The sequence below is a fragment of the Ceratotherium simum genome, chromosome 37 (genome assembly GCF_057802395.1).
Source record: "Ceratotherium simum simum isolate JZ-2026a chromosome 37, ASM5780239v1, whole genome shotgun sequence".
In the NCBI taxonomy this organism is placed as follows: domain Eukaryota; kingdom Metazoa; phylum Chordata; class Mammalia; order Perissodactyla; family Rhinocerotidae; genus Ceratotherium; species Ceratotherium simum.
Genome location: NC_141936.1, coordinates 7936070 through 7957018, shown reverse-complemented (window position 1 = coordinate 7957018; position 20949 = coordinate 7936070). Strand labels below are relative to the sequence as shown.

The 20949-nt window shown below is 44.9% G+C and overlaps 1 protein-coding gene and 1 pseudogene across 2 annotated transcripts in view; both read left to right on the top strand.

Annotated features, from left to right (window-relative positions):
• Positions 1-1394: 1394 nt before the first annotated feature.
• LOC101405668 (UDP-glucuronosyltransferase 1A10 pseudogene) lies at positions 1395-2306 on the top strand (annotated as a pseudogene).
• Positions 2307-8055: 5749 nt separating this feature from the next.
• Positions 8056-20949, top strand: part of LOC101398944 (UDP-glucuronosyltransferase 1A6) — a 69204-nt gene continuing 56310 nt past the window's right edge. Inside the window, exon 1 of one of the 2 annotated variants that reach the window (XM_014785410.2) lies at positions 8056-9176. In XM_014785410.2, the coding sequence (XP_014640896.2) occupies positions 8316-9176 (861 nt within the window). In that variant the 5' untranslated portion in view covers positions 8056-8315. Of the gene's footprint in view, positions 9177-17853; positions 18018-20949 lie in introns of those variants that run through there. The other variant, XM_087424659.1, reaches the window with a different exon arrangement.

Below are 20949 nucleotides of genomic sequence, written 5' to 3'. Positions count from 1 at the left end.
GTATTTATTGCTGTTCTCAATCCATACAAAGATCGCTTGTATTTTGGCATGGCTAATTCCCAAGTTGCTTAAACGTGGGAAACATTTGTGTAGGGCTTCAAGTTTGCCATGCAATTTCAAAGACATTTTCCAAATGTATCTCCTGTGCAAACCTTGTGAAAAATGTTCCACATAACCCTGAACCTTACAACATCCTCAATGTTTAGTTCGTCCCCACCAACTGTAAGTAGCATACAGAAGAGTACACTAAAGCTACCTCGAAATTATCCTCTCCTGCCCACTTGGGGACCTTTGGTGGATTTTTTCAATAGCCTATTTAGGCTCTACCTCTGGGATCTCCTCTGTCCAACCCAGCCTCCATCCAGGAATGAATGAGGCAGACAGGGAGAAAATCATTTTGACTTCAGCTAAAAGTTTGAGAGATTGAGAACAGCAATAGTGATTCAGTCCAATGCAGCAAACATTCCTTGCGTGCTTTCTCTGTGCGAGGCAGAGCATGGGTACTGTGGGAAGAGGGTGGAAGCATGAAGAAGATATGTCCCCTGACCTCAAGGAGTGCTTGGTAGAGTGTGGGAGACAGATACAGAGGTTCCTGAAGGAGGACACCAGGCCAATTGTCGGGAGCCCACAGTAGAGGTCTAGACAAATGCACGTGGAAACAGAAAAGAGAGGAGTCCCGGCTGAGTGCTTCTGGGCTGGTAACCACCCACTGAGTGTGTCATATCTAGGGAAAGTGATTTAAAATAGATGACAGTCACATTCCATCACACCCCTAGAATGGGCCATGTAGGTGGACTTGTCAATCTTATCTCAACATTTTGGAGGCCTCAGAGGGTTTGGAGATGGAACAAGACCAGCAGAAAAGCCAGGCGTCTCAGAGACCCTTGTGAACCTCAGTTCCAGTGCCAGTGAGGAGGTCACTGGTGAGGGGCTTCAAGTCTTTCCTTGGAACCCGGGATGCCAATCTTTTTCTGGGCAAAGAGTCTTTGGTATTCAGGATAAAACCCAAATTTCCTTTCAGACAAATTGCAAAAATACCAGCTTTATTGACATTTACTTTCCTTTTAATCTTTCTGAGTCCTCAGGATCCAGAAGTGTTGCTTAATACTTCTTGCTAAACTGCCCCTGCCATACACCGCATGAACTCTGCCCAAGGCAAAGGTCAAAAGCTCTTATCTGGAACACTAACATATAGGCGTCTCAGCAAATGTTACTCATTCGTTAATGTTCTTATAAGTAAATCATAGGCCATGAATATAATTTTTTTTCTTTAATGAATGTATAAATACACGCCCACTCCTAGGGCGGGTTTTGTGCCTGTAACTCTTCTGCCGGCTGTGTTACACGAGCCTAGCACCCAAGCAGCTGGATTGCTCCGGGCTGTAGTTATCCAACTGAGGGCTCCTGCAATGTTGACTGGCTTCCTTCCTCTATGTGTGTGTCTCCTGCTGACACCTGGCTTTGCCGAGGCAGGCAAGCTGCTGGTGGTACCCATGCATGGGAGCCACTGGTTTACCATGCGTTCGGTTGTGGAGAAACTCGTCCACAGAGGGCACGAGGTGGTCGTAGTCATGCCAGAGGTGAGTTGGCATGTGGGAAAATCGTTCAATTTTACAATGAAGACGTATTCCACGTTTTACACTCTGGAGGACTTGAATCAGCAGTTCAGGATTTTCTCCGACGCTCAATGGAAAGATCAGGGGCAAAGCATAGTTTCTGTGTTATTGAGTCCACCCACCGGTCGTCTTTTTGAATACTATTTTTCACATTGTAGGAGTTTGTTTAATGACACAAAACTAGTAAAATACCTAGAAGAGAATTCTTTTGATGCAGTGTTTCTAGATCCTTTTGATATGTGTGGCTTAATTGTAGCCAAATATTTTTCCCTCCCATCTGTGGTCTTCACCAGGGGAGTATTTTGTCATTATCTTGAAGAAGGTACCCAGTGTCCCAGTCTTCCTTCTTATGTTCCTAGAATGCTCTCAGCGTTCCCAGATGCCATGACTTTCGGAGAGAGAGTGTGGAATCATATCTTCCACTTGGAGGAACATTTACTTTGCCACTATTTCTTCAAAAATGTTTTAGAATTTGCTTCTGAGCTTCTCCACAAGACTGTCACAGCATATGATCTCTTCAGCCATACGTCAATTTGGCTGTTACGTAGTGACTTTGTTGTGGAGTATCCCAAACCGGTGATGCCTAATGTGATCTTCATAGGTGGCATCAACTGCCATCAGGGAAAGCCGCTGTCAAAGGTGAGTCACCTTTCCTTTAGCATATTAAGAACAAGCTGGCTCTGGACCTAAACAAGATTCCTTACTAAACTGTGATTTGGCATTAAGATTTGTTGCATTTGTAATTTCTTTCTAGTTGAAGGAATTATTTTGCACCAATTTATTTAATTGTGTGTTATCAAATTTTATAAAGCTGCCCTCTTTGATATGCAGGTGTATACAATTGATATAATTGTATCTAATTTCCAGGGTGCATTTCTTAATACTATTTTTGGAAAAATACTGAAAAACACAGTAAGAAATGAAACTTCCCTTTTTGTTAGTTCGATGCCCTGCCTCCAGGAAAATGCTCTTAGAAGTTGTGTGTGCATCTTTCCCAATTTTTCTGAAATTATTTTATATATATGCATATATCTAATGTAAATTCTCATGCCCGTTTTATTAAAATGAAATCTCTTAGCTGACTGGACATAATGTTCTTTTGCTTGCTTTTTTCTTTCTTTCTTTATTTTTTATAGGCAAATCCATAGAGACAGAAAGCACATTAGTGGTTGCCAAAGGCTGGTACGAAGGGGGACTGGGGAGTGACTGCTTAATGGGGAAGGGGTCACCTTTTGGGCTGACGAAAGGTTCTGGAACTAGATAGTGGTGACGGTTGCACAACATTGTGACTGTACTGAATTGTACACTTTAAAATGGTTATGATGGTCAATTTTATATCATGTATATTTTACTACAATTTTAAAAAAGAGATAAAAATATCTTTTAACCCTTGATTTGTTTGAATCAGGAGACATGTTTCCCATGTTGCATCATTTCTTCTAACACTGTTAATCTGTAACTGTTCCCTCTCTTCTTAAAAGTGCTGTGATTTGTTGTAGTAACTGGGTCAATGTCCCATAGAATGTTCCCTGTTCTAGCTGTCTGATTGCTCTCTCGTGCCGGTGTTGGACTTGTTCCTGTAAACTAGAAGTTAGTATAGGTTCACTGACCCAGGTACCGCTTTTTTGGCAAGCACACGTCATCGATAGTGCTGTGTACTTAGTATTACATCACATCAGAAGGCACCTCCACATCTGGCTGTTCTACTTTTAGTGATTCTGACATTGATCTGAGTGCAGAGTCACATTGTCACATGTCTACTTTGGCTTCCCAGTGGTCCTGAGGGAACCAGGACCTTGTGACTGTCATGGGTTAGGTTGGAAACGTTTTACCCTATGGTCTTTTGGTATGGATTTGGGGAACCAAGACATTGTTGATGCAGTTGGCAAAGCTCTGTGTCATCTAGCCTCTGCCAGCCTCTCCAGCCACATCCTGTTCTCTCTTCATGTTCCAGCCACACTGCCTGCTTCCCGTCTCTCATACCACCATGTTCCACCCTACCTTGGGGCCCTCATACCTGCTGTTCCTCTCTCTGGAATCCTGTTTCTTCCATTCACAGCTGAACTAAATTCACTTATCCTTTCGAGTTTGGTTTCGATACTTCCTTTGGGAAACTTTCCATGATCCCCAGGTAAGGTCACACACTCCAGTTATGGATTCTCATGGGGCGTGGTATCTCAGCAGTTATCACAATGACAATTAGGAATTCTTGGACAACTCTGTATGGTGTGCTGTGAGCTTCCTGAGGGCAGGAACCACATTTGGCTTTTCTGTTGCCCAATCTCCAGCACCCAGCCAGGTACTGGGAGCACATTTGCTAGATGAATGAAAACACAGTGGAGTAGAGGGGTGTGCCATAGGATCTTGGCCTCAGAAGGTGTTCTAAGAGGAAGAAAGGCACCGGCTCCTGTCAGACTCCTTAGCCTCTGGATTTTGCCACTCCCATTGGGAGGACAAAGAGACCTGCAGGACAGGATAAGCGGAAATGCTTGCCCATGTCCTATATTTCAGTCAAACTGCTTTTTGAAAATTCAGATCTACTCTCCAAGCCTTCTCACTGTCAAAGAAGGGAGCAGAGGAGACTGGTCACTGTAAGGGATCGCATGGCAAGTGAGAAATTGCTAGTGGCTAAGAGGACTTTTAGGAGCAAGAGCGTCTACTGTGTGGTTTTAAGTAGTTTTCTCTGTGCTGTGTTGATACAGCGTCTACCTTAGGGACCCTTGACCTTCATAAAAGTTTTGCTACATGAAACAGCCTGGCATTTAGAGTTGCTACAGGGGCCTGCCTTTGGACCTGCTGGGAATAAGAACAGGCCCCACGGCCAAGCCATATGCTTTTTGCAGGCCTCTTGTTTAGCAACAAGAAGACCAGAGCAAGGCTCTGTTAGGAAGGGCCCAGGCCAAGGTCCTTAGCAGCATGGGATCTGGTATGAAGAATCTGAGGTTTGTAGCACACCTTGCTTCTCCTCCCTCCACACGCTTGCTGAAGCTTTTCTTCCTCCAGGTGTTCTGTTCTTAGAAAGAATCTGCTTAGCTCCTGCCTGCCCTGGAGGGGTGGACCTACCTGTGCTCCCTTTGTGACTATCTTGGGGTCTTACTGCTGTCTACGTGGACCCAAACCAGGATGCTGCCACCCTCCTGACTCTGAAACCCTGCTGGCACCCCTCCCCCTGGGAGGCTGCAATGAATTTGCATCTTGACTGTGTTCCTGGGGCCAGCCCTGTGTTTGGCCTGGCCCCTTCCATCCCATTCCTCAAGCTTCTTCTCTTTTCCCGAGTCCCAGCATGCCTCCTGAGTCAACAGGCATGAGTTAGGACAGGACCTCGCGTGCCAGTTCAGCTGTGCGTGACTAGCTCTGGGCGAGTCTCTTCTAGCCATGCTAGGAGGCACCTCTCACTTGGACGGCCTGGTTTCCACATCCATCATCCTCTTGGACCTCCCTCAGCAATGTATCAATCAGAACAAACATGACCCTGTCTCCCTGGGTCTCAGTTGAGAAACCTGAAAATCAGGAGATGGGTCACAGCCCTGGCTGGTGGATGGCAGGGCTAGAAGCCACCTCCAGGCTTTCTGACTCCTACCCCAGCCCTCTCATTGCATGCTGACTAGACTTATACTTCTCAAATCTTAATTTCCTAAAGGTAAGTGGCAGATTACATGTCCATAGTGTCATCGACCAGCTTCTTCTCGAAAAAGAACACATGGTTCTTTAAATGTTGTATTTCATGTGCAAATCCTCACAACTTGCAAAGAACAATGAAAATGAATGTGAGAATAAAACAGACAGGCAAATAAAAAGCTAGTTTATTCATTCAACAAAAATTTATTGACAGCTTACTGTATGCCAGGCATTATTCTAGACACTGGGCACACAGCAGAGAACAAAACAAATATTGTCCCTGCCGTCAAGGTTGCTCCCATTCAAGTTGGGGGAGAAACAGAATAATAAACAATAGGTTAGGAGGTGGTGAGTGTGATGCTGAAAAATAAAGAGGGTAAGGGGTTTCAGAGTGATGGGCTGGGCTATTTGATGATGGGTTCATCAGAGAAGGTCTCTTTGAGATGACACTGACAGAACCTGAAAAGAAGGGAGGAGGCAACCCACATGGACATGTGAGTAAGAGTTGACATCTTGGTTTTTATCGTTACTTAGAGCAGAGGTTTGCAAACTACACTCCATGGGCCACATCTAACTTGCTTCCTGTTCATGTAACTAAAATTGTTGGAACACAGCCGTGCACATTTGTTTAGTGCTGTTTATGGTTGCTCTCCTGGTACAATGGCAGAGATGAGTCACTGTCAAAGAGATTGAATGACCCATGAAATCTAAAATATATACTGTTTGGGCCTTTACAGAAAAAGTTTGCCAACCCCTGATCTAGAATAGCAATTCTCAAAGTGTGTTCTGGAACCCCTTGGGATCCCTGAGATCCTTTTAGAGGGTCATTGAGGTCAAACTATTTCATAATAGTACAAGACATTATTTGCTTTTTCCACTCTCATCTTCTCATGATGGTACGGTAGAATTTTTCCAAAAGCTACATGATGTGTGATATTGCAAGCAATAGAATGCAGAAACAGGAGAGTCTCGCTGTCACCTATGAAGCCAGACATTAAGGGAACTTGTAAAAAATGTAAAACAATGTCACTCTTCTAATTTTTTTTTTGGAAATATAGTTATTTTTCATGAAAGATTTTATTTATGTTAACTTATGATGGGTTTATTCCTGTTATCTTAAATAAATTAATGAGGAAGTATTTTAAAAATACTTCTAAATTCTAAAACAGTTCATTAGGATAGACGTAACTCACATAAACAAAAGTTTTGGGGGTTCTCACTCATTATTAAGATTGTAAAGGTGTCCTGAGACTGAGAAGTTTGAGAACAGCTGATCTAGAAGTAGCCAATTCTACTTTTCCTTTGGAAGCTGTAGAGGTTACCAAATAACGTTCTTTCCATAGGCAGCAAGCCTCAGTTCTTACCTGAAAAAGGATGGTCAGACCTACATTCTAAGGTGTGTGTTGCATGAGATGATGCTTGAGTGTTATGGGTTGAATTGTGTCCGCCAAAAAGATGTGTTGAAGTCCTAACACCCAGTACCTGAGCATGTGCACTTTTATGGAAATATAGTCGTTAGTTAAGTTGATATCACTGTGGGGAGTGGCCCTAATCCAAAATGACTGGTGTGCTTATACAAAGGGGAAATTTGGACACAGACAGACACAGGGGGAAGGTGAACATGAAGGCAGAGAGGGAGTGATGCTTCTAATGCCAAATAAAGCCAAAGACTGCCTGCCAAACAACCAGAGTGAGGAGAGGGGCTGGAACAGACTCTCCCTCAGAGCCCTCAGGAGCAACCAACCCTGCCCCCTCCTTGATCTCAGACTTCCAGCCTCCAGGACTGTGGGAATAAATTTCTGTTGTTTAGGCCACCTGGTGTGTGGTACTTTGTTACAGGGGCCTAGGAAACTAAGACAACGGGAGATTGTTTTGTACCAGAAAGTGTTCTGCAGGTGTCAGGGGTCCGATGCTAGGGCCACCTTTTTCTTTCTACTGCTGGGTCTTCGAGTCACTACCATCAGATTGCCCTGACACCTGATGCTTTCCCATCATTTTATATTTCTACATTTTCTTCCCTTTTTAATTTTTCCACCTCCTCTTCTATCACTTTCCCTCCTCCTATAATTCTTGCCTTCACAGCCCAGGGCTGGGTCTTTGACTTGGTGAGACATTTTAGGAGGTACTTGTGGACCCCCAGAGTGCCCCTCAGTTCCCACCACATAAACCCACTGCCTGATCAGAGCCAGAGGGAGCCCCTGAGAGGGATGTGTTCAGACTCCCGAGGAGTAACTCGGCTAATTCTCGAAGCCCCTGGGTTGGGGGTGTGCAGATCCCACCCGCATATGACAGATGGGGCAATTCAGACCCAGAGTGGTGGGGTCACACAGCTCAGAAGGGGCAGACTGACTCCAAAATTCACGCTCTTAACCACAGTCAAGGTGAGAATTCTGGTCTAGAGCACATGTTGTTAGGATTAGATTCTGTGTTCTGATATAACAGAGAAGCCCCTGTAACAGGGGTCTAACCAAGAGAAGAGAAGTGGGAAGTTATATCAGCCTTCTGTGTGCCTACGTGGCTTGCTGGAGCCCACCTTTCCTCCAGGCATCACTGTGGGAACGAGGGAACCCATATCAGAAGGGGGCCACTCTGTTGTGTTGTTTTGAATGGTGAATTATCTGGTGAATGGTCTGTTAAGACTTCCTTTCTGCTCTGAGAAAATTTGACAAGGAAGTGAAGAATCGTTGAGAGCTATTGATCTGTGGATGAATCATCGAGAGCTATTCATCTGTGGATGAATCATCGGTGCTGCAGAATCCAGAGGGCTCAGGACAGAGGGCTGGGCGGGCCTCCAGGGGCCTTTCCAAGTTGTCCTCAGACTGTGACTGACTCTGGAGAAGGAGAGGCAGATTGGTGGAGATGAGGAGGTAATTAAACCCAGAAGTTCAGGCGAAAGCTGATAAGGGGTCCAATTGCTTCCCTTTAAGTATGTGCTTAGAAATGGTTAAATATTAATTTAGGTTCTTTTTTGTAAAAGGTCAAAATTCAGAGCAAGGAGAGATAGGCAGGATTTGTAGGCAGCAGCTCTGCGGTTTAGGAGTGTAAGGATTTTTTCTTGTTGCTGCCTGCACTCCCTCCAGCATGGCCTGCCTGCTCCGTGCGTTTTGGAGAGTTTCTGCAGAGGTTTTCTTCTTAGGGCTGTGGGGCGTGGCTGTAGGTGAGAAGCTGCTGGTGGTCCCTCAGGATGGAAGCCACTGGCTCAGTATGAAGGACATAGTTGAACCTCTCGGTAAGAAGGGGCATGACATTGTGGTGCTGGTGCCAGAAGTCAATTTGCTTCTGGAAGAATCCAAATACTACACAAGAAGAATCTATCCAGTGCCCTATGATGAGGAGGAGCTGAAGAGCCGTTTCCGCTCTTTTGGAAAACATCACTTTGCTGAGAGATGGCTGCTGAATGCTGCTCAGACTGAGTATAGGAATATCATGATCGTTATTGACATGTACTTCATCAACTGCCAGAGCCTCCTGAACCACTCTGAGACCATGAGTTTCCTCAGGGAGAGCAAGTTTGATGCCCTTTTCACAGACCCGGCCTTACCCTGTGGGGTGATCCTGGCTGAGTACCTGGGCCTGCCCTCCGTGTACCTCTTCAGGGGCTTCCCGTGTTCCCTGGAGCACGCCTTCACCGGAACCCCGAGCCCAGTGTCCTACATTCCCAGGTGCTACACCCAGTTCTCAGACCAGATGACTTTCCCCCAAAGGGTGGTTAACTTCCTCGTTAGTTACTTGGAGAACTTCCTATTTTACTTTCTATATTCAAAGTATGAAGACCTCACATGGAATGTTCTCAAGAGAGATGTACAGTTACCTGCCTTATATCGCAAGGCCTCCATTTGGCTGTTAAGATACAACTTTGTGTTTGAGTATCCAAGGCCAGTCATGCCCAACATGGTCTTCATTGGAGGGATCAACTGCAAGAAGGAGGGAATCCTGTCTCAGGTGGGTGGCTTATTTCTTTCCATATGCTCCTGTTCTTCGTGGGCAGACGTCATTCTTACACGCTCTGTCTTCTCTGTCATTCGGCTCCTTGAGCCAACAGTCAACTGGCAGGGCTGCCTGAAGAACCAGGAGCAGGCAGGGGCTGCCAGGCTCGGGGTAGGGGCGTGTAGGAGATCTGAGGCAGAGGTTTTGAATGAAGACAGGGTTCTTGCCACCAACAGCAGGAGATATCTTTAGCTAGGTAATCTGGGGACAGTCACAGAATCAAAGAATGAACCTGAGAAATCTCTAGTCCCAATCCTACGGTATCTGTTGAAAAAACGGGTGAAGGCTTGACCAACAGCACGCGGAGCTAAGAGGAGAGTCTCTGTTGCACCCTTCGCCCACGTCTGTGCCATGCATTTTCCCTGGGCCCTAAACCAGGGGTCAGCAAACTACAGCTCGTGGACCAGATCTGCCCAAAGGCCTATTGTTATATGGCCCAGAGCTAAGAATGGTGTTTACATCCTTAAAGGGATGTGAAAAACAACAGCAACAAAGAATAGGTGACAGAGAAGTTTGTGGCCTGCTGAGCCTACATGCTTCCTATCTGACCCTTTACAGAAAAGGTGTGTTGACCTCTGACCTAAGGCAGGTGTGTCTAGATGCCCTCCTGACACATGGGGAAGAGGGCCCAGAGCTACTGTGGAAAATAAAAACTTGTGAGCCTGGGTGGTTCTGTTTTGTTTTTGTTTTAATATTTAGACTTTTGAAAGACTTCAGACCACTCTGTCTTTCACAGCAGAATTCTCTTTTTCAGTGCATTTTTCTTCTGAGAGAAAGCCTCAGATAGGTCCCAAAGACCCTCACCACCATCCTTTAAGACCTGCGGATTTCTTTGTTGAGACTTTGGACAGTTGGGAGTTGTCATGATAAGTGGTGGGTGGAGGGGGCATGAGTGTAACTGGACTGGTTCCAGGGAGCACGGGGCAGAAATAGAAACCCCGTACGTCAGGAAAGTTGAACCAAGAAGTTAATAATCAAAAGGGTGATAGGAATCATTTGGCATAGGAAGGAAAATAATACCATTTTTGGTACCTTGGACTAAGCATTCTATTTTTGTGAAAAGAGTTGTATTTAGTCCTGTTGAGAAACCAGATGGCAGTGAGTGAACTTTTGGGGCACCGTGAACCTTTATCTGTGCTTAAGTGACTTTTGTATCTCAGTTGTCACCCCAAGTTGTCACCATAGGGAACATTCTATACAATATGTAATTGTCCCCTTTTGTTTGTAATTATAGAGTGATTAAAATCAAGGGTTTCTTTTTGTCAGATAATGAAATCATTTCAACACTGCAAAAAATGCACCCTTTGAAGTTATGGAAATGCTCTGGAATTGTTCAGAGGTGGTGGTGGCACAACATTGTGAATGTCCTAAGTGCCACTGAATTCTGCATATTAAAGTGGTTAATTTTGTTTCATGAGCTCATCTCAAAACTTACTTAAAAAAAGAAGATGCATCACAGGTTAGAAAAAATAAAAGCCTGATTTATAGCTAAAAAACAAAACCCTCTTCTTAGTAGGCAAATAACACGATCAGGCAATACATAAAGTAAACACAACACAAGTGGACAAAAAAAGTTTGAAAATACATTTAACTTCAGAAAGAATCCAAAACATTTAAATTAATAAACAATGGAATTCAATTTTGCGTATCAAATCAACAAGCATGATTTATAAGTAACTATTTGCCTAACGTAAAACAAATACTCAAATATTTCTTTTAAAAATGTGTAAAGTCTTTTGAAAACCAGAGCTGGTGAGCCTTCCCTGCTTCGTGCTAAGATTCACAGTCCAGGACAGTGAGCCCATTCCAGGGGAACCAGTGGGCTCACAGCCTCACCTGTGGGGGACATCAAATGAGATCGCTTCCCACCTCTGCCCACCCCCCTCCTGCCTCCTCTGCCCAAGGAGAGACTCAGCCACCTCACAGGGCTCCTCTGTTGTTTCTGCCCAAGATGCTGTTGGAGAAGCCCCTCGGCCGCCTGGCTGGTGGTTCCCACTGGGAGACCCTCAGGGGCTGGGCCTTGGGGCAGCCCCAGCTGTTCTGAAGCCACTTGTCCTGGACCTGCCCAAGGCCTCCTCTCCAGCCCCAAGCACCTTGTCACCTACCCCAAAGCAGTTCTGATTGTGCCACATTGTCCCAGGTGCCTTTCCCTCTGCCCATGGAGGCCCCACCCAGGCCAGATTGCAGAACACTCTCTCCATTGTCCTTCTTTCTCTTGGTTGAGACCTACCTGTCCCATGGCTAACCTCTTTTCCTCTTGGGAGGCTCAAGTCAAACATTTTTAGAAGAGAGTTTTCCTTTACATTTCATTATTAGATGAGCTATTGGAGTGTTTTTCTTAGAAGAAAGGAATTCCGGGATCAATGCCAGTGTCTTCCACTTCCACTGCAGAGAACTGCTCACAGCTTCCAGAGGACAAGTTTCTACTCTCCCTATTCGGGCACACAGACCTCGGAGGCACGTCCTGGCCAGAGCTCAGGCTCCTGGACCAGTACATGCTCTCTGCCCAGCCTACTCTGTGGGAGGGAATGGAGGAGAGCTCAGCCCTTGCCTGATGGGGGTGGGGAACGGCTAGCCTCGCCTGCCCTGCTAGCCCCAAGGATCCTTCCCTTGTCCCCATTACACTAGGAGAGCTACAAGAGTGGGAGTGGAACCCAGCTGTGTGGCATAGACAAGTGTCTGACCTCTGAGTGTTCCTCTCTCCATCTGTGACATGGGAACACTCAGAAAGTCATGTTGGTGGGCAGGTAAGATCCAGTTCACAGGAGAACTTTGAAAACTGTGACTGCAACACAGATGGATAGTGGGGCTTCAGGCGGGAGTAACAGGATGGAGTCCCTCAGACAGGAGGTAGCCCAACTCTCTCACATACAGGAGCAAACGAATGCTTCTAGGCAAGCTGAGTGAGCTGCCTGAGGCCACAGGCTGCAGCCAGGAGCAGGGGCAAGACAAGACCCCACTCCCGTGTCACTCTCCCACCCCGAGGTCACCTGGTTGCCAGCACTCTTTTATCCCATTGTACATGATGGGGAAAGACACAGCGTCAGCAAGGGAAGAAATGAAGCTGAATGATGTGTCAGCAGATCCGTTCAGCCCCCTCTGGTAGCCTTGGACTTCATCTTCCTCATCTAAACACCGAGATGGCAACCGCTGGCTCACCCCTCACAGAGTTATTTGAGGATCAAATGGGCAACATGGGAAAGTGCTTTGTAGACTCTCAGAGGAGACTGTGGCGCTATGTCTCTCTTCCCTGGACTTTAGCTCAATACAGGCTGAAACTTTCTCTCTGTGAGGTGATAAAAACAACGTGGTTTTCTTGCAACATTCTTTGGGAGCATTTTCCCAGAAAACTCTATCCAATTCCCCAGTCCTAGCTCTTCTGTTCCCATGTTTTCTTCTCCTGTGTTCTGGAATCATCTAGTCAGTGGTTCTCAAAGGGTGTGATTTTGCCCCTCAGGGGCCATATCTGAAGACATTTTTGATGTTGCAATTGGAAAATGACCCTGTCCTCTAGTAGGTAGAGTCCAGGGATGCTGTTAAATATCCTACGAAGCATAAGAAATACCCACCCACCCACTGCTGACAAAGAATTTTCTGGCCCCAAATGTCAGTAGTGTTGAAGTTGAGGAATACTGATTTAAATAAATTCCAAGTGAGTATCAGTGACTTCTACAAGCAGGGCCCCCAGCTGGGTGGTGTGGGGGCAGCAAGGATCCTTTGCCCACCCTCTGAGCTCACCTTGTCTCCCTCCGGGGGTCTCTACAAGCAACACTCACTCAGGCTGCAATCTCAGCATTTGTGATCTGAGGATTGCATTCTAGGCAAGTCGTGGGAACAAAACCCCAAAATGCCAAGTCATTCTTAACAGGCACTTTTTTAAATACTTGGCTTAGGCCAATGTCTACAACGCTGTCAATGGTTTGCTTCTGTTTCAACACCATGTGTTTATCTTTAGAACTGTTTATCTTGGAGATTAACAGACATGCTGAACATTTTAACAGCTCTCTTTCTGTTAATAAGTAATTATGTAATGAGTGGCTAAATGCAAGAATAGTCAGGGTTTAAAAAAAGTTTTCAACATGAGTCTCTGAAAAAAACTTCGTTATCAATAATTTGGTTAACTCTAGGAGAATGAGAAAAAGCAGGTATTTTTAAAAAAAACCACTTTCTTCACATATATTAACATACTATAAAATTCATTTATTTAAAGTTTACAACTCAGTGGGTTTTAGTAGATTCAGAGTTGTACAACCATCAGCACAACAAGTTTTAGCACATTTTTAATCACCCACAAAAGAAACCCCATACCCATTAGGAATCACTCTCCATTCTCCCCTCACCCAGCTGCTAGTAACCACCAATCTGCTGTCTGTCCCTATGGATTTACCTCTTCTGGATATTTCATATAAACGGAATCATACAATTTGTGGTGTTTCATGTCTGGCTTCTTTACTCAGTTTAATGTTTTCAGGATTCATCTACATTGTTGCATGTATCAGTACCTCATTCCTTTTTATGGCCAAATAATATTCCATTGTATGAATAGACCAGATTTTATTTATCCATTCATCAGTTAATGGACATTTGGGTTTCTACCTTTTGCTATTGTGAATAGTGCTGCTCTCAGCATTTGTGTACAAGTTTTTGTTTGAACATTTGCTTTCAGTTCCTTTGGATATGTTCCCAGGAGTGGAATTGTTGGGTCATAGGATAATTCTACATTGAATTTATTGAGGAAGTGCCAAACAATTTTCCACAGCAGCTGTACCATTTTACACTCCCACCAATAATGTATGAGGGTTTGAATTTCTCCACATCTTTGCCAACACTTATTATTTTCCATTAAATATTTTTTTATCATAGCCATCTTAGTGGGTATGAAGTGATATCTCATTGTTTTTATTTGCATTTCCCTAATGACTATAATGTTGAGCATCTGTTCGTGTGCTTGTTGGCATTTCTATACTTTGGAGAAATGTCTGTTCAAATCCTTTGTTCAGTCTTTAAAAGGGGTCATTTCTATTTTTGTGGTTGAGTTGTAAGAGTTCTTATATATTCTAGATACAAGCATTTTATCAGATCTATGGTATATTTTCTTTTCCTACTTTGTGGGTTTTCTTTTCACTCTTGATGTTGTCTTTGAAACACAAAAGTTTTAAATTTTGATCAAGTACAACTGATTTAATTTTTTCTTTTGTTGCTTGTGCTTTTGACGTTATTTTTTGAAAACCATTGCCAAACCAAGGTCAAGAAGACTTATGTCTGTTTTCTTCTAATATTTGTATGGTTTTGGTTCTTCTGTTTAAGTCTGTGATCTATTTTGAGTTAATTTTTGTGTATGGTGAGAGGTAAGGGTCCACATTCCTTTTTCTTGCATATGAATATCCCAGTACCATTTGTTGAAAACATTTCTTTCCCTTTGAATTGTCTCGGGCCCCTTGTGGGAAATCATTTGACTGTAAATGTGAGGGTTTATTTCTGAACTCTCAATTCTAGAAATACAATTGATTTTTGCATATTGATCTTGTACCCTGAAACCTTGCTGAAATGTATTTGTTCCAATTTTTTTTAGTGGATTCCTTAGGATTTTCTCCATATGAGGTCTTGTCATCTGTAAATAGAGATAGCTTTACTTCTTCCTTTCCAATCTGGGTGATTTTATCTCTTTTTCTTGCCTAATTGTCCTGGCCAGAACCTCTAATACGTGTTGAATACAAGTGAGAAGAGAGAACATCCTTTTGTTCTTCCTGATCTTAGGGGGAAAGCGATCAGTCTTTCACCATTAAGTGTTAATTGGAGATTTTTAATAAATGCTGATATCACTAGATTGAGGAAATGTTCTTCTCTTCCTACCTTGTTGAATGTTCTTCTCATATGGGGTTTGGATTTTGTCAAATGCTTTTTCTGTGTCTATTGAGATGAACATGTGGTTTTTGTTTTTTATTCTAATGATATGGTATGTTACATTATTAATTTTCAGGTTGAAATGAACCTCGTATTCCTGGGATAATCCCACTTGATCATGGCAAATAATTTTTTTATTTGTAACTGGATTTGGCTCAATAGTATTTTGTTGAGGACTTTTGCATCTTTATTCGTAAGAGATATTGGTGTGTAATTTTATTTTCTTATGAAGCTTTTGTCTGGATTTGGCATCAGAATATTACTGGCCTTACAAATGGCCAACAGGTACGTGAAAAGATACACAGCATCACTAATCATCAGGGAAATGCAAATCAACACCACAATGAGATATCACTGCACACCTGTTAGAGTGGCTATCATCAAAAAGACTAGAGATAATAAGTGTTGGTGAGGATGTGAAGAAAAGGGAACCCTTGTGCACTCTTGGTGGGAGTGTAAACTGATGCAGCCACTATGGAAAACATAGGTTTTCCTCAAAAAATAAAATATGGTCCTTAGTTAAATCAAGATGAGATCATTGTGGGGAGGGACCCTCATCCAATATGACTGATGTCCTTACACAAAGGGGACATTTGGACACAGACAGACACAGGGAGAAGGTGACCATAAAGGCAGAGAGGGAGTGATGATTCTAATGCCAAATAAAACCAAAGACTGCCCACCAACCCTCCAGAGGTAGGAGAGGGGCTGGAACAGATTCTCCCTCAGAGCCCTCAGGAGGAACCAACCCTGCCCATGCCGTGATCTCGGACTTCCAGCCTCCAGGACTGTGGGAATAAATTTCTGTTTAGGCCCCACGGTTTGCGGTACTTTGTTTCAGGGGCCCTCAGAAACTAAGATAATGGGAGATTGTTTTGTACCAGAAAGTGTTCTGTGGGTGTTGGGGTCTGATACTAGGGCCACCTTTTAATTTGAACTGCTGGGTGTTTGAGTCACTACCATCATTTTATATTTCTACATTTTCTTCCCTTTTTAATTTTTCCACCTCCTCTTCTATCACTATAACTTCTTCTGTACTTCTTGCTTTCACAGTCCTGGCTGGGTCTTTGACTTGGTGAGACTTTTTAGGAGCTACTTGTGGACCCCCAGGTGCCTCTCAGTTCCCACCATATACATCCACTGCCTGACCAGAGCCAGAGGGAGCCCCTCAGAAGGACGTGTTCAGACTCCCAAGGAGTAACTCGGCTAACTCTCGCAGCCACAGGGTTGGGCCTGTACAGATACCACCCGCATATGACAGATGGGGCAGTTCAGACCCAGAGGGGTGGGCCACACAGCTCAGAAGGGGCGGGCTGACTCCAGAACTCACACTCCTAACCACGGTCAAGGTGAGAATTGTGGTCTAGAGCACATGTCATTAGGATTAGATTCTGTGTTCTGATATAACAGAGAAGCCCCTGTAACAGGGTTCTCACCAAGAGAAGAGGAGTGGGAAGTTATATCAGCCTTCTGTGTGCCCACGTGGCTTGCTGGAGCCCACCTTTCCTCCAGGCATCACTGTGTGAACCAGGGAACCAATATTTGCAGTGGGCCACTCTGTTGTGTTGTTTCGAATGGTGAATTTGGCATCTGTTAACGCTTTATTTCTGCTCTGAGAAAAGTTGACAAGGAAGTAGAGAAGCGTTGAGAGCTATTCATCTATGGATGTATCATCGATGCTGCAGAATCCAGAGGGCTCAGGACAGAGGGCTGGGTGGGTCTCCAGGGTCCACTCCAAGTTGTCCTCTGACTGTGACTGACTCTGGAAAAGTAGAGGCAGATTGGTGGAGATGAGGAGGAAATTAAACCCAGAAACTCAGGGGAAAGCTGATAAGACACCTAATTATTTCCAGTCAGCTGTGTGCTTAGAAAAGGTTAAACATTAATTTCGATTCTTTCATATAAAAGGGCAAAATTCAAAGCAAGGAGAGGTAGGCAGGGTCTGTTAATTTTTTTAGTGAAACTAGGCAGGAGCCCTGTGGTTTAGAGAGTGTAAGGCTTTGTTCTTGTTGCTGCCTGCACTCCCTCCAGCATGGCCTGCCTGCTCCGTGCATTTTGGAGAGTTTCTGCAGAGGTTTTCTTCTTAGGGCTGTGGGGCGTGGCTGTAGGTGAGAAGCTGCTGGTGGTCCCTCAGGATGGAAGCCACTGGCTCAGTATGAAGGACATAATTGAGCCTCTCGGTAAGAAGGGGCATGACATTGTGGTGCTGGTGCCAAAGTCAATTTGCTTCTGGAAGAATCCAAATACTACACAAGAAGAATCTATCCAGTGCCCTATGATGAGGAGGAGCTGAAGCGCCGCTACCACTCTTTTGAAAACAATCAATTTGCTGAGAGATGGCTCCTGAATGCTGCTCAGAGTGAGTACAGGAATATTGTGATGCTTGGGGACCTATGCTTCTTCAACTGCCAGAGCCTCCTGAACCACTCTGAGACCATGAGTTTCCTCAGGGAGAGCAAGTTTGATGCCCTGTTCACAGACCCGGCCTTACCCTGTGGGGTGATCCTGGCTGAGTACCTGGGCCTGCCCTCCGTGTACCTCTTCAGGGGCTTCCCGTGTTCCCTGGAGCACGCTTTCACCAGAACCCCGAGTCCGGTGTCCTACATTCCCAGGTGCTACACCCAGCTCTCAGACCAGATGACTTTCCCCCAAAGGGTGGTTAACTTCCTCGTTAGTTACTTGGAGGACTTTGTATTTTACTGTCTGTATTCAAAGTACAAAGACTTTGCATCGAATATCCTCAAGAGAGATGTGGGCTTACCCGCCTTATATCGGAAGGCCGCCATTTGGCTGTTAAGATACGACTTTGTGTTTGAGTATCCGAGACCAGTCATGCCCAACATGGTCTTCATTGGAGGTGTCAACTGCAAGAAGGAGGGAATCCTGTCTCAGGTGGGTGGCTTATTTCTTTCCAAATGCTCCTGTTCTTTGTGGGCAGACGTCATTCTTACACGCTCTGTCTTCCCTGTCATTTGGCTCCTTGGGCCGAATGTCACCTGGCAGGGTTGCCTGAAGAACCAGCATCGGGAAGGGGAGGCCAGGCTCGGGGTAGGGGCGTGTAGGAGATCTGAGGCAGAGGTTTTGAATGAAGACAGGGTTCTTGCCACCAACAGCAGGAGATATCTTTAGCTAGGTAATCTGGGGACAGTCACAGAATCAAAAAATGAACCTGAGAAGTTTCCAGTCCAAATCCTACAGTATCTGTCGAGAAAACAGGTGAAGCCTTGACCAACAGCATGCAGAGGTAGGAGGATAATCCCTGTTGCACCCTTCGCCCACGTCTGTGCCATGCATTTTCCCTGGGCCCTAAATCAGGGGTCAGCAAATTACAGCTGGTGGACCAGATCTGCCCAGAGGCCTGTTGTTTTATGGCCCAGAGCTAAGAATGGTGTTTACATGTTTAAAGGGCTGTGAAAAACAACAGCAACAAAGAATAGGTGACAGAGAAGTTTGTGGCCTGCTGAGCCTACATGCTTCCTATCTGACCCTTTACAGAAAAGGTGGGTTGACCTCTGACCTAAGGCAGGTGTGTCTTGATGCCCTCCTGACACATGGGGAAGAGGGCCCAGAGCTACTTTGGAAAATAAAAACTTGTGAGCTTTGGGTATTTGCGTTTTAATATTTACACTTTTGAAAGGCTTCAGACCAGTCTATCTTTCACAGCAGAATCCTTTTTCAGTGCACTTTTTTTTTCAGAGAGAAAGCCTCAGATAGGTCCCAAAGACCCTGACCACCATCCTTTAACACTTCCCGATTTCTTTGTTGACACTTTGGACAGTTGGCAGTCATTATGAGGTGCGGTGTGGGCCTGGGGGATGAGCGTAAGGTTCCAGGGAGCACGGGGCAGGAATAGAAACCCCGTATGTCAGGAAAATTTAACCAGGAAGTTAATAGGCAAAAGTGTAATAAGAAGCATTTGGCATAAGAAGGAAAAACATATCATTTTTGGTCCCTTGGACCAACCATTCTATTTTTGCAAAAAGAGTTGTATTTAGTCCTGTGGAGAAACCAGACGGCAGTGAGTGAACTTTTTAGGCACCGTGAATCTTTATTTCTGCTTGACTGACATTTGTGTTTCAGTTGTCATCCCAACGTGTCACCACAGGGAACCTTCTGTACAACAGGTAATTATCATCTTGTATTTGTAATTACAGAACCATCAAAATCAAGTTTCTTTTGTCAGGTAATCAAACCATTTCAACACTATGAAAAAATGTGCCCTTTGGAGTGATGGAAATGTTCTGGAATCATACAGAGGTGGTGGTGGCACAACAATGTGTATGTTCTAAATGCCACTGAATTGTTCACATTAAAATGGTTAATTTCATTATGTGAGCTCCCCTCAATAACTTATTTAAAAAAAGAAGATGCATCATAGACCAGAAAAAATAAAAGCCTGATTTATAGCTAAAAACAAAACCTACTCCTTAGTAGGCAAATAACATGATCAGGCAATACATAAAGTAAACCACACAAATGGACAATAAATGTTTGAAAACACATTTATCTTAGGAAATAATCCAAGAAATTCAAATTAATAAACAACGAAATTTAATTTTGCATATTAAATCAGCAAGTGTGTATTATAGGTAACTATTGGCCTAACTTAAAACAAATACTTGTATATTTCTTTCAAAAGTGTGCAAAGTCTTTTGGGGAGAGTAAACAAGATCACTTCCAGCTTCTGCCTACCTTGGTGTCACTCTGCCCCGGGCCCCTCCCACCTCCTCTGCCCAAGGAGGGATTCAGCCACCTCACTGGGCTCCTCTGTTGTTTCTGCCCAAGATGCCCTTGGAGAAGCTCCTCGGCCACCTGACTGATGGTTCCCACTAGGACACTCTTGGAGGCTGGGCCATGGGGCAGCCCCATTTGTCATGAAGCAACTTATCCTGGCTCCTCTCTGGGTCAGGTCCTCCCCTCCAGCCCTGTGCACGTTATGACCTGCCACAAAGCAGTTCTGATTGTGCCACATTGTCGCAGGTGCCTTTCTCTCTGCCCATGGGGGCTCCAACCCGGGCCAGATGCTGGAACGCTCTCTCAATTGTCCTTCTTGCTCCTTAGTTGAGACCCATCTGTCCCATGGCTAACCTCTTTTCCTCTTGGGAGGCTCAAGTCAAATATCTCCATTTTAGAAGAGATTACCTTTATATTTCATTATTAGAAGGGTCAGTGGAGTATTTTCTTAGAAGAAAGGAATTCAGAGATAAATCCTAGGGTCTTCTACTTACAATGCAGAGAACTGCTCACAGCTTCCAGAGGACAGGTTTCTACTCTCCCTATTCGGGCACACAGACCTTGGAGGCACGTCCTGGCCAGAGCTCAGGCTCCTGGACCAGCACATCCTCTCTGCGTAGTCTGCTCTGCAGGAAGAAAAGGAGGAGAGCTCGACCCTTGCCTGAGCTACGGCAGGGAAGCGCCAGCTTTGCCTCCCCTGCTGCCTCCAGGGATCCCTCCCTTGTCCCCATTACACTAGGAGAGTAATATAAGACTTGGAGTGGAACCCAGCTGTGTGGCATAGATGAGTGTCTGACCTCTGAGTGTTCCTCTCTCCATCTGTGACATGGGAACACTCAGGAAGTCATGGTAGTAGGCAGTTCACAGGAGAACTTTGAAAACTGTGACTGCAACACAGATGGACAGGGCTGCTTCAGGCGGAAATAACAGGATGGAGTCCCTCAGAAGGAGGCAGCCCAACTCTCTCACATAATGGAGCAAACCGATGCTTCTAGGCAAGCTGAGTGAGCTGCCTGAGGCCACAGGCTGCAGCCAGGAGCAGGGGCAGGACAAGACCCCACTCCCTTGTCACTCTCCCACCCCGAGGTCA